The following is an 18,729-nucleotide window of genomic DNA, read 5'->3' on the forward strand; positions in this document are numbered from 1 at the left end:
AGCATATATTGTGGTATGATTCCTTTTCCTTTTCTGCCTAACACTGTGTTTCATTTGCTTAGTTGTCTTTATATTACTTATCACTTAATTCCACCCCACACTTTGATCCAGTGCTATGATTACACTTTAATACACATGGATACCTTGGGTATTGTTTCAACTTTTTCTTCCTAAAGAGCTCTATCCTGGAACCTGTGCTCTGCTAATCTGTGTTCATCTCTTGGGTTGCCCTGTAGGCTTGCTGCATCACTGCCATTTGGGATTTCCTTTCATAATCGTCCTGGAGATTATTTTTATATCCTGTTTCCTGTCTCTCTGATCTTCTTTCTTGGTTTACTCCATCACAGTTTTTGTTTGGTTTTGTTTGTTTGTTTTAACATCTTTATTGGAGTATAATTGCTTTACAATGGTGTATTAGTTTCTGCTTTATATCAAAGTGAATCAGCTATACCTATACATATATCCCCACATCTCCTCCCTCTTGCATCTCCCTCCCACCCTCTCTATTTTGTTTGTTTGTTTGAAGTATATACAACTTTTAGTAGCTTCCTCAGAAAGGGTGTGTGTGATTGAGGGAGTGGGCATCCTTGTATGTCTAATAATGTCTTTATTTTGGTTTTACACTCAGTTGGCTGCATGTAAAATTCTAGGTTGAAAATCGTTTTCCCTCAGAATGTTTGTCATTGCTCCATTGTTTTCTAGTTTCCCGTCTTATTGCTGCTAAAAGACCAAAGTCATTCTGATTCTTGGACCTTTGTATGAAGCCTTTTCCCCTGTGAAAGTCTGCAGGATCATTTCACAGCGATGTGCCTCATGAGGTCTGTTTTGATCGATTAGCTAAGGGACCCAGTGTGCACTTTCAGTATTGAAACTCTGGTTCTTTGTTTTTGATTCTTTCTTGATTTTTTTTCTTTTTTTTTAATTCTCTAGCTCTGAAATCTCATTATTCAAATGTTAGATTTATGCAGGTTCTCTCATTTTCTTACCTTTCTCTCCTATTTTCTAGTATTTTTCTTTTTGCTTATTTTCTGGGAGGTTTCTCAGCTTGTTCTTTTAAGCCTTATTTTTTCTTATTTCTCCTATTATATCCTTACTTTCCAAGAGTTCTTTGGTTCCCTGATTATCTCTGAGAGGATATTGATTATTTTTTCATTTCTGACATTTTCTTCTTTTTTTTTTTAAATATTCATTTTATCAACCTGTAATTCACAGGTGTCTGGTTTTTTTTTTGTCTGCTTTGGGTCTTCGTTGCTGCATGCGGGCTTTCTCTAGTTGCGGTGAGCAGGGTCTGCTCTTTGTTGTGGTGTGGTGGCTTCTCTTGTTGCAGAGCACAGGCTCTAGGCATGTGGGCTTCAGTAGTTGCGGCACGTGGGCTCAGTAGTTGTGGCTCGTGGGCTCTAGAGCACAGGCTCAGTAGTTGTGGCGCACAGGCTTAGTTGCTCCATGGCATGTGGGATCTTCCTGGACCAGGGATCGAACCCATGTCGCCTGCATTGGCAAGTGGATTCTTAACCACTGTGCCACCAGGGAAGTCCTCTTCTTCTTTACATAGTGTCTCTTGCCTTCTTTGTTCAGGATCATTAAACAAAAAACTGACCATATGAATGGAGTGCCAGAAAGCCGTTTGGAAGCTTTGTGCCTGGGTGGGTCTTGTTGACTGTCATTCACTATAAAATGATGTGTCTGAGCTATTTCATTTCATCCTCAGATGTCAGGGTCTTGGATTGGTCATACTTCCCACAGAAAACTTACAGTCTTCCTCAGATCTCTTACCCGGGGAGTGAATGCCTGGCTGCTAGTGTTTTGGAAACTGAGTTAAGCAAGAAAACTGGGGTTCAATATGCAGTTACATATAGTCACTTAATTTCCCTGTTTTCAGAATAGTACTCTCCCCTCAACCATGCCGAGCACCCTCCAGAAACTGTTTTACCCACTCCAGAGGAAACCTCTAAGTGTCTGTCAGGCCAGGGGAAGGCTGTTATACTGCATCATGCCCTGTGTTCTGGAGCTGTTTCTTTAAAAGATACTCTAAAGCAGTATTCCTTTGTTGAATCCCACCCTCCCTGCTACTTCCAGAGGTACCTGATACCACCGAATCCTGAGCCTTGGGAGGACTCCTGTGGAATGCCTCACACTGCTTCTCCGCTTTCACCAGTGGCTTATTCAGCTTTCTTGGATCCATTAAGACACTTGCCAGTGATCTCTCTGCTTTCCAGCTTCTAAATAGTATTGCTCTGACTTCTTTGCCTTCTCTGTCTTTGTCAGTTTATGCTTTAAAAATTAACATTGGATTCGCTACAAAAGTGGAGTTTCAGGAGTGAGTGGATGTGTATGTTTCCAATCCACCTTCTTTACTTTTGCTGATTCTTGACCTCATTTATCATTTACAGTGTATTTGTAAAGCAGTAGTGAGGCATGATGAGTAAAGACAACTCCCTTGAACAGCATGTTCATTTTTCTAACTGTATCACCTGTAGTACATTTCCATTTCAAACTCAGTATCTGAACCCATTGTTTTCCTGTAAAACCACTTCCCTCTCTAAGTCTCTCCATCCGTGTTTTTGTCGACAGCCTCTACCACAAAGTTCTTTTTGACTCTTCCTACTGTCTCCCACTTGAATTGAATTTTTAAATTGTGCTCATTCTTTCTGTGAATGTCCTTGGTTTTAACTCTTCCTTCTCCTATTTCCACAGCCATTGTTCAGATGTTCATTACTAAGCCTAAATCTGGCCACAAACCAGAGGATTACTGGAATGGTGTTCTCAGAGGTCCTATCAGTCTTCTTACAGGACACTGTCCTGTTGACTAACGTGCAGTGGTGTTCTCTTGTCTGCCAGATGAAATCGAAACTCTTCAACCTAGCAGTCAGCTATGTTTGGCTTTAGCAAATGTCTTTCTGTGCCTTTATTTATGATGTTCCCTCCACCTGAAGTACTTTTTGCTCTTTTGCACATTTAGTCCAGTACTACCCTGTGGAGCTCTGGTCAATGCTGGTTTTTCTACCTGAAGCTTTCTCTGCCTAATTTCTCCTGTTCACAAATGCTGTTCCTTGTTTTTTTTTTCTTTTTAATTTTAATAGGATTAGAAAATCATCTTTCACGCTACATGTTGTAGTATTATCTGAATTTTGTTTCCTGTGTATGACTCATTTGAAGCTTCTTTTTTCTGTATTATTTTTTATTATGGAAAATTTCAAACCTATACAAAAGTAGAGAGTAGAATGAACTCCCCTGCCGTTATACTAGTGTCACCCGGCAATTATCAACTCATTGGCTGTTTTTCACCTATATCCCCACCCTGCCACCCACTCCAGGTCATTTTGAAGTATATCCCAGGCATCTTATTTTCATTTGTAAATATGGCTTTCTAAAAAATGATTCTTTTTTTTTTTTTTTTAATAAATGTATTTATTTATTTTTGGCTGCGTTGGGTCTTCGTTGCTGCGCGTGGGCTTCCTCTAGTTGTGGCAAGTGGGGGCTACTCTTCGCAGCAGTGTGCGGGCTTCTCACTGCGGTGGCTTCTCTTGTTGTGGGGCACGGGCTCTAGGCGCACGGGCTTCAGTAGTTGTGGCATGCGGGCTCAGTAGTTGTGGCTTGCGGGCTGTAGAGCGCAGGCTCAGTACTTGTGGCACACGGGCTTAGTTGATCCGCGGCATGTGGGATCTTCTGGGACCAGGGCTTGAACCCGTGTCCCCTGCATTGGCAGGCGAATTCTTTTTTTTTTTTTTTTTAATCAGTCATCAGTTTTATACACATCACTTTATACATGTCAATCCCAATCGCCCAATTCAACACACCACCATCCCCATCCCACCGCAGTTTTCCCCCCTTGGTGTCCATATGTTTGTTCTCTACATCTGTGTCTCAACTTCTGCCCTGCAGCCCGGTTCATCTGTACCATTAAAAAATGATTCTTTTAAGGTAACCATGACACCATTGTTACACCTAAAAAGGTTGACAGTTCACTAATATCAAATATTCAGTCAGTTTTGCCAGTTATCTCTTAAACATTCTTCTAATTTTGTTTGTTTAGAACAAGATCCAAATAAAATCCATGAATGCCAGACTGGGTGCTGTGTCTCTTAAGTTGCTTTTATATAGAGGTTTTCCCTTTCTTTCCCATACATGTGTTAAAGAAACGTTTTGCTGATTGCATCCCCTTGATGCTTAACATGGTCTCTGTTTCCCCAAGATTCGTGTTTGATATTTTTGGAGGAGTGAGGGAGGCAAAAGAGAATGAGGGCAAGAAGTCTTTATAGGTGGTGTTTATAAGGTTCTTAAAACTTGAAACTTACATCTTTTATTTTCCTATAATGAGCACACAGCAAGAAGAGTTTGAACTGAACCTAAATTGGTATCATTTATTTGTTGAAATGCAAGTTATTAATTTTAGACAAATGAACAACTTAATTTTTGTTTGGAGTAATAGTTTTCCATTTCTTAAAAAGTGATTGTTATTTCCTAACCTGTGTATCTATATTAAGTTCAGACTCATGTTTAGAGAAATAATTTGGAGTAGACAGCATATAAAGAAAAGTGCTGTTTGGAGCTAATAACATCTAAATGATACTTAAGAAATTAGCCACATGGGAACTTTGGTTTGGGGAAAGCTCCCTGAACTTATTTTAATCTCCATTATTAAGCAATCATGACTTGTTACTTTTTAGAATAAAGGAATTTTTAAATACTGTTTCTTTCTTCATTTACTCAGCACAAACATTTCACAGAAGATATTCAAACAAGGCAGTATCGCTCCTTGGAAGTTCTGATAGGATCTGGCTATAATACCCCTGCTGACATTTGGAGCACAGCCTGCATGGTAATGTTTTTCCCATTGACTTAAACTTGTTATGTGGTAATTTGCTAATTTCAGTAGACCAGCTGATTAACAGAAAAGGATTTTTTTTCTGACTCATCACTGGCACTCTGAATCCCGTGTCTGGAGAGGTCTGAATTTAAAAGCTTAGTTACAAACATCTGACATTCCGTTCATTTCCTGCCAAATTCCTGTTAGGTGAAGGAACCAAATGTTTCCTACTACAGACTGGGGTTGCGGGGTGGCTAAAAACAACTGCTCAGACCGGGTGTTGCTTTTGATGATGAGAGGTTACCCTTACCCTTGCCCTCTCAGCTCTGATCTATTTTCAGATTAGGGAAAACCCTGGAAACTGCTTCATTCTGTACAGTTTAGCAGTCACTCGCCATCTTTGCACCTCACAGGATATGAAGCTCAGTCATCCATGGATTCATAAGTTGCTGCTTTGTCCTTGTCAGGCAACTACTCAAGTAGTCAGACTTAGTTGATATTAAATGACTTCCCACAGATAGCCTCATGTTGGAACATATTGTTTCCTGAAGTGGAGTGTACTCTTCAATTTGTAATTGTGGATTTACTTTTTTCTCTTCCACTTATTATAAGTACTGGCAGGAACCATGTCTATAATGTATAGCTAAGTGTCTGGTGCAGGGCCTGGGACATTTTGAGTGGGTGCAATGCACTGCTAATGCCAACTTCCCAGAGTTATCACAGACTTCACAGATTAAAGGCATAGTTTTCCACGAGACTACCCTCACTTCAGACACCAGCTGCGAGCTCTGGGGTCCACAGGCCACCTTCACCTCCTGACCATCTGGCTACAAATTGGGAGTTTCCATTGTCCTTTCAGATTCAGTAGTTTGCTAGAATGACTCACAGAACTAAGGGAAGTGCTAAAATATTACAGTTTTGATATAAAGGTTACAAATCAGGACCAGCCAAATGAAGACATGCATACAGTGAGGTCTGAGAGGGTACCAAAGGTGAAGCTTCTGTTTCCTTAGGACACATCAGTTTCCTGGCACGTCAGTGTGTATCACCAACCAGGGAAGTTCACCCAAGCTTTAGATGCCCAAAGTTTTTACTGAGATTTCGTTACTTGGGCATGATTTATTGAATCATTGGTCATGTGGTTGAACTCAGTCTCCAGCCCCCTTCCCTTCCCGAGAGGTTGGGGGGTCAGTTTTGACAACACTCAGCCCAAAGCCTCAACCCTCTAATTGTACAGTTGGTCTTGTCCAACTTGGTGGCATATCCAGCCCCCCTCTTGAAACTGTGTCTAGGGGTCCACTGTGAGTCACCTCATCAGTATAAACTTAAGTGTGGTCCGAAGGGGCCCACCATGAATAACAAAAGGCACATTTATCACTTGGAAAGCCCAAGAGTTGAGAGGCTTCCTCCCGGGAAACAGAACAAGATCAAACAAATTCTTCAGTATACAATAGTATTTAATAAATATTTGTGGACCATCAAATGAGTGAACTAAATCAGAAACATATTAAACTGTCATTTCAAGTAACATTTAGTATTTACAGTCAACTTTGGGGAAAACTTAAAAGAGAAAGGACAGACTGGAAGCCCCAACCTGTTTTGGGTCATAGATTTCTTTGACGCTCACATTCCTGAAAACCTTTGTCTTCCAAAGATAATAAAGTTAAAACCATGTTGTTAATATGGCATGACCTTTTAAATTATTTTGTTATGGCATGTCTGTCACAGGTCTTTTAAGGGGGAGGGCTGTCTAAATTGAAGATGATTTGGTATTGTGTGCACAAGATGAAAGAACATTGGAAGAAAATCTTCTTTCTTGCCATACTTTAAAGCTTTGTGTTGAGGAATTTGATTTGGATTGAGTTGGTAGAGGAAATAATTGATAGAGATGCCGCCATACAAAATACAGCTAGTTTGTAGGTGGCATCTGATTTATTATGATGTGGTTCTTAGTAGTGGGTTAATTGAGGGCAGTAGGTCCTGCTTGCTATGTAACATAGTATGTACAGTGTCAGGCTTAAGAAGGCAAAAAGGCAAAAAAGATGAAAGGGGGGTGGATTAACCTTGGCCCCTCTTTGTACCAGCTCATGTGCAGGAATTTTCTTAACCAAAGGAGGGAAAGCACTTACCTGACTTGAGACAATATCATGAAAACTTGAGCCCCATTTGTTCCCCCAAATTTCTCTCGTTTTGCTAATAGACGTAGAAAAAGTGCTTTAAATTTCACCATACTCAGAGAATAAAAATAAATCTTGAAATATCAGAAGTGCCTGGAGAGATGGATCATCCTTCATCTAGTACAATTAATTGATGGAAAGATTGGGACCCTTTCTGAGGTAAAAAGGCAAGTTATGAGATTGCCTACCACTTCAGTGATTGAGACTACAAAGTTAGAAGGACAGTTATAAGAAGGGAATGCTCTGTGAAGAACATTAAGAATTAATAAAGAATAGATGTTTTAAAATTCTCCAAACGTTCTATGGACTTTGACAAATTTGTAATGACATGTATCTACTATTATAGTATCATACAGCATAGTTTCACTGCCCTAAGAATCCTCTGTGCTCTGCCTCTTCATCCATCTGCACCCCCTGCCAACCCCTGGCCACCACTGATGTTTTTATTGTCTCTATAGTTTTGCCTTTTCCAGAATGTCATAGTTGGAATCATACAATATAATTCAGGTTAGCTTTTTTTCACTTTATAATATCATTTACGGTTCCTCCATGTCTTTTCATGACTTGGTAGCTCATTCCTTTTTGTCACTGAATAATATTCCATTATCTGGATATACCAGCACACTGGATTTATTATACGTTCCCTGATTTTGCCTCTGTCTGTTAGCATGACCCTGACTGACGTAAAATAGGCCCTTTGGTCAGTATGAGACAAGCACAGGAGTGGGCACCTCAGGTTAGCTTTTTTCCCTTTATAATATCATTTACGGTTCCTCCATGTCTTTTCATGACTTGATAAGCTCATTCCTTTTTGTCACTGAATAATATTCCATTATCTGGATGTACCAGCACACTGGATTTATTATACCTTCCCTGATTTTGCCTCTGTCTGTTAGCATGACCCTGACTGACATAAAATAGGCCCTTTGGTCAGTGTGAGACAAGCACAGGAGTGGGCACCAGGAGCCATGGATTCTAGGATGGACTTGGCCTTTCCGTTCTGGTCAGTTTTCTCATCTGTAAAGGAAAGATGTTCAACTACGTGTTTTGTAATCTAGAGTTTCTACTAGTTTTCATTTCTGATGTTGTGATCTTTCGGTTTGGTTTGGTTTTATTACTGTTATTTATAAAATTGTAACTACTAGCAACTACCTTATGTTCCAAAAATAAAGTTCTTTTAGAGAACTTTAGGTAACTAGTTATAAGTATCTAGGTGGAAAATTTTATAATATTTTAAACTTTTAGAAAACTATCTACTTTTTTTTTTTTTAGCTTTAATATCTTCACTGAATCCCCCACTATGAGATGGAAAAATTTAAGTACTGGTTTCAGAAGAGACTGACAAACTTTGATGAATAAGAATCACAAATTGTTTCTGTTCTGCTTTGAGACCGTAAACCTCAGGATAATTAGAGGGTGAAACAGGTATCTGTTCTATCAGTGTAGTTCAGTTTCATAACAGACTGCTAGCATGTAAAGCAAGCTATGCCTAGCAAGAAGCCACAGCATCTCTGACATGTTAGAGACAATCCTGAAACTTCTGCTTTTGTGGCCTTGCTCTGGGCAGTGGTACAGCCCAGGTTATACATTTTTGAGAAAGACTATTCTATCGTAGCACTGGCAAACCACCAAGACCTAGACATGGGTCTGAATTGAGAATGTGCCCCAACTAAATCCACTCCACAGTTCTTGAGATTGTCTGGGCTACTTAGTACCATTAAGTCAACCAAAACTGGCCCATGGCTAGCAGTTGACTTATAACTGTACTTTTTATATCAATAAGGTCCTTTTAAAAACTGCTGTTAAATTACTTGCTTTATTTTTTGTCAGTGAAAAATTAATATAGCCCCATCACTCACATGCTGTCCTTCTGTACTGGTTGACACTTATCCTGAGGAAATCACTTTTTCAGTCCCTCTCAAACACTGTTTACAAGACGTTTTCCTGTTATAGGGGACATGTGCCTTTTCCTGGTTGGTGAATGCTAACCTGCTGGTCAATATGAGTAGCTCCTAACTCCATTTATGCTTAATCTTTTTCTGATGTTCTATAGACCTAGGAATTGGGAACTCTCTATCTGGGACAGTTTACTAAGTGCTTTCCAAAGCAAAACTTTAAAAATGTACTTTTTACCAAACCCTGAAGAGTTATAGGTAGAAAAATGTCTGAATTTTTTTGGTTTTGATTTTAGATACAGAATCGTAATTTCTAGCCATGTGAAGTTATAAGTTATTCATGTTCATCTCATGAATAATTTAATAACTTAAAATCACCTTAGATATGCCCCTCTCTGAGCAAAAAGAGAAACTTAAGAGAGCTGAATTACTGATTGAAGGATTGGGGTGTACAGGGCTTGGAATAATCCACATATTGATATTAACTGAGTTTTTGCAGTTTTCCTGCTCCGTTTTATTAAGGTACAGGTGTGAAAGGAAAGCTTTTTAGGAATAATCTTAGACAATTTTTTAAATAATCATTTGCAGGTTTTCCAAGAAGAAAAAATTACTTAAAATTGAGCCAAATAGCAGTAAACTTCCTAAACGTCTTTTTTTTTATGCTTTCATAAGCTTTCCTCTTTTTCTTAGGCCTTTGAACTGGCCACAGGCGACTATTTATTTGAACCTCATTCAGGGGAAGAGTACACTCGAGATGAAGGTAAGTCCCCTCAACCAAGGATGTCTGTGCACGGTGGCTAATGTAATTTGCTAGTACTGAAGAGCCTTAGTCTTCTTAGTGTGCTAAGTATATATAAGTCCCAGAAAAGATAGAAATATAAGATATTTTATATTAAGTATTAGGTATACTAGATATTTTATAATAGATATTAAAGAATTCTATATAAGGATTAGAGAAAAGACCACAATTGGTTAAACTAAAACTTGTATTGGGTTGGCCAAAAAGTGCCTTCGGTTTTTAAGTAAAAATAAAAGACACATTTTTCATTTTCACCAAGAACTTTATTGAACAACGTACTCACCCTTTTGTTCCACTACCTTCTGCCATTTTTCAGGCAACTTCATAATTCAGTTTTCCCAAAACTTTTATCTTTTTGAGCAAAGAACTGTTCCAGGTGTCTTCCAGGGGATTGAAATTTTTTCCATTAGAAGAATTTTGTAAAGATTGAAATAAATGGAAATCTGAAGATGCAATGTCTGGTGAATACGGCAGATGAATCAGAACTTCCCAACCAAGCTGTAACATTTTTTGCCTGATCATCAAAGAAACATGCGGTCTTGCGTTATCTTGATGGAAGATTATACATTTTCTGTTGACTAATTCTGGACGCTTTTCGCCGAGTGCTGCTTTCAGTTGGTCTAATTGGGAGCAGTACTTGTTGAAATTAATCGTTTGGTTTTCTGGAAGGAGCTCATAATAGAGGACACCCTTCCAATCCCACCGTGTACACAACATCACCTTCTTTGGATGAAGACCAGCCTTTGGTGTGATTGGTGGTGGTTCATTTCACTTGTCCCACGATCTCTTCTGTTCCACATTATTGTACAGTATCCGCTTTTCATCGCCAATCACAATTTGTTTTAAAAACGGAACATTTTCATTACATTTAAGTAGAAAATCGCTTGCAGAAATAAGATCAAGAAGGTTTTTTTCGCTTAACTTACGTGGAACCCAAACATCAAAGCATTTAACATAACCTAGCTGGTGCAAATGATTTTCAGCGCTTGATTTGGATATTTTGAGTATGTCGACTGTCTCCCGCGTGGTATAGCGTTGATTGTTCTCAATGTTTCGATTGATCGTTATCAACTTCAACTGGTCTGCCCGACCATGGAGCATCATCCAGCGAGAAATCTCCAACATGAAACTTTGCAAACCACTTTTGACACATTCAGTCAGTCACAGTACCTTCTGCATACACTGCACAAATCTTTTTTTGCGTTTCAGTTGCGTTTTTACCTTTCTTGAAATAATAAAGCATAATATGCCGAAAATGTTGCTTTTTTCACAAAAATTCACCAATTTTGATAAGTCTTTTTTTTTAAATGCACACTGATAAGACAAGCTGTCACATACAATCTAACAAAATTGTTTCGAATGAAGTTAAAGACAACTAAGTGCTACTAGAGCCATCTTACGTAAAAACCCGAACGAACCTTTTGGCCAACCCAATATTTGCCAGGTTTCTTATAAAACATCTAGTCATTTTCCTTCCTGTGTAAATCAGTGATTCATTCTTTACCCAGTTGGGATCTACCTGTTCATCAGCTTGTTGCCCAGTTAGCTTGCAACTTTATTTGGAAGTCGATTTTAACAGATACACACTACTTGAATGCAGGGAATATATCCTATTTGTCTATATAAATTGTACAACATTTAGCATTCTTTTTTCTCCTTTCTGAAAATTAAAGCTGTATTTTTCTTTTTAAATGATACTAACATTTAGAATTCCATTTTAAAACAAAATATTATTGATTTATATTTTGCAATACCAGTGGGAAAAGCCCAAGGTGTCAGATGCTCTGAGAGGCTGTGAAAGCGGACAACTAAATGAGTGATGATTTTTTTTAAATCATGGTGGCATTCAAGTAACTAGATGAAATAATAATGTGAATAAAAACACTTTATTAAAGGAATGTTTTACCTTCTTTATTATACAATTTTGGCGCTTTTATTTTCAGGATTAATGGGGATTACTTTGAGAGCGCACTACCAGTGTACCCTCCCAATGGGGAAAATATGTCTTTTACTTTCTGTGCTTTCCTTGATTCTTTGGGAAGTCAGGTTCTGTGCTTTATGGAACCAACAATGCTATTTCTCAAACTGGTCCCCTGGGATGTCAAAAGGCAATGTTAGTAAGGCCTGCTGATATTCCTAATAAGTACTATTTGAAAAATGCTCTGCTAACTAATCACCATAGCCATATGCCTGTTTTAGTGGGTACAGTTTGGACATGTTTTCTGTATGTAAGCCCCTTTTACTGTAATTACTACCTGTGTACACACTTGATTTTTCCCTGTTATCTGCTTGCTTGGATTCCCTATAAATAGTGTGTGGTACAGACTCATATAGTGGCTAGAATTACATTGTACAGGATCTTATGCTACCAAACCTGAAAATTGAAATGTATATGAAAAGACTCAAGTAAGGGAAAAGGGAGAACCAGTTACCCTAGATATTTATATCCTAATTTATTCCCTCCTATTCCAGCCCTTAGATAAAACCTCAGATTACTACTGTTTGGCCCATAGGAGCAGGAAAAAGCAAACCCTATCCCCTGGCTAGTGTATGCATAGTGTTACAAGTCATGGTAAGACTGGGGCCTAAGTAGCATGTCCTCTGTTATTAGGGACATTCCACAACCCTAAATCTTGGAATAATAGTTGATAATTTTGCCTGTCAGATACATTAATCCTATGATTAATTGATAAGCCAGAGATAGGTTGCTGGAATTTCAAGTAATATAACAATTTTAAGGGAAAAATAATTCCTTGGTATAGGAAAAATATTAAAAGAACCAATACTTTACTTGGAAGTTTACAGTAAGACAAATTATAGTCTCATTTATAATTAATTTATACAAAGATATTTACTTGCAGATCCTGCCTAAAATTGGCAGAAATTTTTTGGCAGCCAAATACTTGTTACCAAACCATAAATTCAGTAAAAACTGCCCAAAAGTTATAGTGAATTCATAAATATAAAGTTATTTTAAAATGACACCACTGAGTCCTTTACAGGAGAAATAGATATGACCTGAAACCTTCACAAATTCCCAGATAAGTGTATGTCTCTAGCATATTATTTTCCTCTAAGATACATTATTGGAAGTTTTAAGTGATTCCTTTTGACCTGGATTTTGTAACTACAGGCTTAAAGTCATTTTTAAAGCTGTTTTGTGGCTAGGAGCCATCACTTTTTAAAGCCTCTTCATATTTTTACTTTTTGTCACCTGCAGAAAAAGGTAATAGACCTGTCTGTAGGTGTGGATGCTGGCTGGTCCCAGGCTCGTCTCCTGGTGACAGACTGCCCACCTCCCTGGCGGTGCTCACAGTCCATATGCCTGCGGTGACGGCTACAAGGCACTACATGACTTCAACATTTTAGTGGCCAAAGATAGTCAAGTAGCTATACTTTAAATGTTTGTGCTAATTTTTTCTTTAATAATGTGTTTTATTAAATTAAAAAACAGACAAAGAAAACAAAAAAACCTCTGGACTAGACATGATAAGGTAGCGGTTTTCATTTGAGTTCTAGCTCTTATTGGCTTTGTGGCTTCAAGTAGGCCGTTCTCCCTGAGGTTCCACTTTTCACCTTTAAAATGGGGTATTAATTTTTGGCCTGTTTTACAGGGTGATTGTGAAAACTCGATCATATGTGAGTGCTTTGTCATGAACATTCTTAAAGTGATATTATTACTCTCTGAAGCCCAGAGCACTATTATAAATGAATGTCTGTCCTAGAATGTCTAAAGCATATTGCTACACTCTTTTAGCTTAGCTGAAGAACCCACCTGGACCTAGATATAGACAAAATAGAAATAAAATATTATAGATCAGCCTCCAAACTCCAGAATGTGACTTGCCAACTACTATCAGGTGACCAACCACCGGAAATAATTCTTGGCCTTCCCAGTCTTCCCTTGAGTATCCTCGGTTTTATTTGTACTTACTTTTAAACAGCTAGTTCTTGAAAAAGCTATTCATAGAAAAACCTTTTTTACAGCTTGTCCTTGATCCTGTTCTTCTTACCCTTCTATTTTAGACCACATTGCGCACATTATAGAGCTGATAGGCAGAATACCAAGACGCTTTGCCCTCAGTGGGAAATATTCACAGGACTTCTTCAATCGCAGAGGTAGTATTGTTAACATGAGTTTTCATCTAGGCCCCAGGGATGCAACTTCAGGAAGCAGAGCATTCACACCAAGATTGTTTTTAGTTATCACTCAAGTCCCACTGGAGTGGGTACCTGAATCTTAATGGTTTTCTGGATTCTCCATTAGATGGATAGAGTCCTCTTCTTCCCATTTAGGACAGCAAGCAAGCTGAAATGCTTGCTTTATAAAGAGGTGTGCATGCTACTCTTTCTGCCAATATCTAGAACTGCATTTGTTACCCCTGTTATGTATATCTTTTTTCCCCCTCTTGAAATGTTCAAAACATACAGATCACATTGCATTGATCATAGAACTTCTGGGGAAGGTGCCTCGCAAGCTCATTGTGGCAGGAAAATATTCCAAGGAATTTTTCACCAAAAAAGGTAAAATAAATGTGTTTGTTCCCAAACATTAAGGGGACAAAAGTGTTTAACAATGAAGAGGTAAGTACAGCTTGGGTACGTGTTCTCAACATCTACAGAAGGATGGTCCTACCTTGAATGCTGAGCTGTGACTTAGCAGACCCTGGAGCTAGACTGCCTGGGTTCAGATCCCAGCTTCTCTACTACTTATGTGGCCTTTGGCACAACCTCAGTTTGCTGCTTTGTAAATGGAGATTACTTCATATTAAGTTAGTTACTATGTGTATAGTAGCTGGCACCTGGTTGATTACTCCTACTACAGGACTTCTGAAAAATGGGCAGATTTTGCTGAGGCATTTCTATCAAAGGGCAAGTAGTTTCAGCTTTTTAAGGGCAGGACTACATCTCACCTTGTAGTCCGTGATACCTAACACAGTCACTTCAACACATCAGTCATATGAATTAACTTTATACTTTCAATTGCGTAAGTTATGTTATCACTTATTAGTGAAGAAAAAACAAGGTAAAACTCTCACCTCAAATTTTTGCCTAGATAATATATGTTGACGTATTTAAATATGAATTTCTTATGCATTCTAAATAAATTTAAAAGCTTAAGTATGAAACCCTGACCTAGAAGGGACTAGAAAACTGTCTGGCCTTTTTTCCATGGTTCCCCTTTTCCTCACAACGTCTACACTAGTGCTGAGAAAAATCATCTTTCTCAACACTTGACAGCAGGCATCCTCAGAAAATTTCTTAATGTTTCTCTTTGGGGCAGGAAAATGGTGAAGTGCTTCATAGGTTCTTCCTTGTGTGCAAAGTCAAATTAACGGCATGCACGTACCAAGTAGGTAATTAGGCACTCACTGCCCACAGAAGAGACTTCAAATAAGTGTCATGTAAGAAAAAAAATTTAAAGCAGCATTTACCTTAACAAGTCACTGATCATTGACTATCTTTTTAAAAAACCATTGTTTCAAGGAGGCAAAAAGTAATGTTCCAGAATAGTACAGAGTGTGATGCAGCTGTATCTATAAATTTATTTGTTCTTTTAGTTTTGTTACTTTTATACGTTTGACATAGTTTTAGCTCTTTGTTTTTTAATTACTGCCTTATTTCAAAGCAACATTTGCTAAACTATTGAGCCAAAAAAAGAGTACAAGCAAATTATTCTTGGTATGTGGTGATAAATTGCCTCTGAACACTGTATAAGACCACGCTGAGTATATAGGCATTTAATACTCATTTTAGTGAATACCTAGTTCCTGATAGGCCTGCCAAATTTGATAGGGACAAAAAATCCTGCAATGGTGGAGAAAAAAATTATTTAAAATTTTTAGGCCCTCGTGAAAAATGGAGACACTTCTTTCCAAGGAATGCATTAGAGAAGAGATGTGCTTTGTGAATGGAGAAGGATTAGATTCTGATGGCAAAATTTGATTCTTTATAGACTATCTGCATTAGTTCCTGGATTTCCACAAAAGGATCTTGTCACTTGTCAATGTTGGTCAGTTTCTTTTGTACTCTCTTTACCGTAGGTGACCTGAAACACATCACGAAGCTGAAACCCTGGGGCCTTTTTGAGGTTCTAGTGGAGAAGTATGAGTGGTCTCAGGAAGAGGCAGCTGGTTTCACAGATTTCTTACTGCCCATGTTGGAGCTGATCCCCGAGAAGAGGGCCACTGCCGCTGATTGTCTCCGGCACCCTTGGCTCAACTCCTAAGCCCCAGCCCAGCACCGCAGCAGAGATCACACGCTGGCCCTCTGCCCCTCCCCTCCAAGCATTTCCCTCTTCCCTTTTCAGGGTGAAGCTCTTCCTTCAAGGGTTTCTAGGGTGTTTTTTGTTTTTTTGTTGAATCCAACATGTTCATTTGGGTTTGCTTATTTGACCCTGTGGAGATCCCCCCACAGCCATTGGGCATCCTAGGTGAATTTGGCCTTGATTGGGTTCTGCCAAAGACTAATGGACTAAAATGTGAAACAGCCTCTCACCCCTGTACCCTTGTCTTTCCATTAGGACATCCTTTAAATTATAAGCATCCTTTTAAAAAGAGCTATGAAGATGTATGAGCTCATCCTTTTATTCACTGACTCTAAGAGTCAAATTTTCTAGTGCATATCCTATTGCCAGCATAAGGATGAGAAGGGGAAAGGGTATTACTTCTGTGTACAGCAGAGACATTAAACTGGCTGTATCCAGGCTGCATCCTCTTCCTGGATTATTTCTGTTGTTTTCTATGTTCACATTTTTTTCTGCGACTTTTAAACTGCTATCTTTTTAAATGAGCTGTATAAACACCAAATTTGGGTACCATTTTATCACTGTTCAAAGCACTGTCAAATTCCTTTCATCCTTTAATAACTCTGAGATCCTCGAATCTTCAGTCTGATTTTTGATGGAAACAAAAATGGAACCACTGACTAGTAATTTCTTCAGAACCACATATATTCTGCAAACTGTCCTTTCCTATGTCTCTTCTGTACCCTACCAGCAGAGTTACTTTGATTGACTGTTTGTTTTGTTTTTTGTTTTTGTTTTTTAATCCCTGGCTGGCACTTTACTCATTGCACTTGAGTTTATTGCCCCATAACTAAAGAATTCAGGATGACTCTAGAAAGGAAAACTGGATTTCAGAGATTTCCCATCTGAGAAGAAACTGTCCTAGAGTTCTCGGTTCTTTTACAAACAGTCCCCAACTTTTATTTACAGCTTTTTCTTTACCTTGTCCAGAATTCAGCCTTGAAGCAGTTTCCCCCTACGGCTTTGCCTTTCTCATTTTCTCAGAGGCTTCAGGTCTTAAATGAAATCCCAGGATACAAGAACCAAGGGGAGGGGGTGGGATGGCACTTTTTTCATTGTTGTTTATTTTGAGAGTTGTAGGGGTTTTTTTTCTCTTTGTTTGGTTTAAGGTTAGCCATTCTCTGCTGCTATTTCTTTGTATAATGTAAGTTTTAAATTTTGAGATGTTTGAAATGTACTTGAGGCTTTTTTTTTTTTTTTTTTAATGAGAAAAGGCTTTGTGAATCTTATTTTAGGATGGGCCTCTCCTAGACTTGCCCTAGACATTACATATATTCCTCGGGTCATATTGAAAAGCAAAAGAGGGGCAGGATTGGGGTCACAGCTGCTTGTTCTGCACGGACCAAGTGGGCCTTGGGGGTTACAGCATTCTCCAGAAGCGGCTACGGGACTCTGATTTACAGAAAGCCAAGGAGGTGCAACTTGAGGCTCTACTAGCAAAGCACCGATGAGGCTGTTAGGTAGCCAGCTTCCTATTCAGGAGATTGGAATCTAGATTCTGTCATTTATCTACCAACAAAGGCAAAGGAAAAAGTGGTGCAATTATGCAATCCATTTAACTCGTAAACATATTACCCTGAATAACTGGCCAGCCATTCATCGGATCCTTGATGGATGGTTCTGAAATCAGACATGTTCCTATAGAAAGAATTTTAAGTGAGGCTGTTCTATGCACCTATCAAGAATAAAGAAAATAGATTGTATCAAACAACGGCAGGGAAAATCCTTCAGCAATTCTAATCCACTTTGGGTTTTCAGCGATATATACATCTAAAGCAATACCAGACTAGAACTGAATTCTTTTCTATGCTGTAAAATCACAATTGTGGAATTACAGGAATTCTGGTGATGACATTAAGGTGAACTAACCAAACACACACACAAATAGAAGGCCCTGTTTTAACAACTGACATGAAGAGAAATTTTAATAAGAGAGAACCTGTAATTTTTTGGAAATGTTTTCGCACCAAATAAGGGCTTTTCCTCTATCACTTAAGGAGCCAGATGAATTAAAAGCCGTAGAAAGAGGCAGCTGTAGAATTTGATCTTCCAAGCACCCCATGTACCTTTCCTGAACTCAATCATAACATTGTCAAATTGCCAGGATCTCACTAAAGGATTTCTATTTGCTGTCAGTAAAAAAATAAAACCCCAAACACATTTTTATTCTTTCTACTGGTTGCATTGTCTGTTTTCTTTGTAAATGCAGTACAATAAACAAATTATTTAATAACCTACATGTTTCCAGGAGATTTCTGTTTATTTGTTGCCCAAGTTGATCTGACCTAGCTTCAGAATGGAGGAAAGGGTTGGTTGAGTTGCTTTTTGAATTTAAATATGCCATGAAACTGTATAACTTCAACACATGCCATTTTGTGGCGTTTGTAGCTTTGCTTCTATCTTTAAATTGGGCGTGGGGTGGGATTTAACAAAGTACATCTTGGAAAATTCTAAGAAAATTGTTATTCCCTACATTTGATACCATTTTTTGCAGTATTTGTGGGTTGCTTTTTTTCCCCACAGATCACAAAGTGCAAAATGTCAAAGTTTTGTGAACTCAAAGGCAGTGGACTGATGACCACTATTATACATAGGTTTTCATATACTTGTCTCATTCACCCCTCAGTATAAATTCTTAGAAATGGAATGGCTGGGGCAGAGAGCAAGCATGTTTTTAAGGCTTTTAATAAATGTTCCCCAACTTACGTGGAGAACAGTTGGACTGTTTTGCTATGACCAACAGT

At 38.5% G+C, this 18,729-nt stretch overlaps 1 protein-coding gene across 5 annotated transcripts in view; it reads left to right on the forward strand.

Annotated features, from left to right (window-relative positions):
* Positions 1-18,218, forward strand: part of SRPK1 (SRSF protein kinase 1) — a 92,482-nt gene extending 74,264 nt beyond the window's left edge. For 2 of the 5 annotated variants that reach the window (XM_036870323.1, XM_036870321.1), the window contains 4 exons: positions 4,712-4,819; positions 9,570-9,639; positions 14,110-14,202; positions 15,723-16,390. In XM_036870323.1, coding sequence (XP_036726218.1) covers positions 4,712-4,819; positions 9,570-9,639; positions 14,110-14,202; positions 15,723-15,907 — 456 coding nt within the window. In that variant the 3' untranslated portion in view covers positions 15,908-16,390. Of the gene's footprint in view, positions 1-4,711; positions 4,820-9,569; positions 9,640-13,704; positions 14,035-14,109; positions 14,203-15,722 lie in introns of those variants that run through there. The other 3 variants (XM_036870322.1, XM_036870324.1, XM_036870325.1) reach the window with 3 other exon arrangements.
* Positions 18,219-18,729: the final 511 nt, after the last annotated feature.

This window comes from Balaenoptera musculus, chromosome 11, assembly GCF_009873245.2.
Source record: "Balaenoptera musculus isolate JJ_BM4_2016_0621 chromosome 11, mBalMus1.pri.v3, whole genome shotgun sequence".
NCBI classification, from domain to species: Eukaryota; Metazoa; Chordata; class Mammalia; order Artiodactyla; family Balaenopteridae; genus Balaenoptera; species Balaenoptera musculus.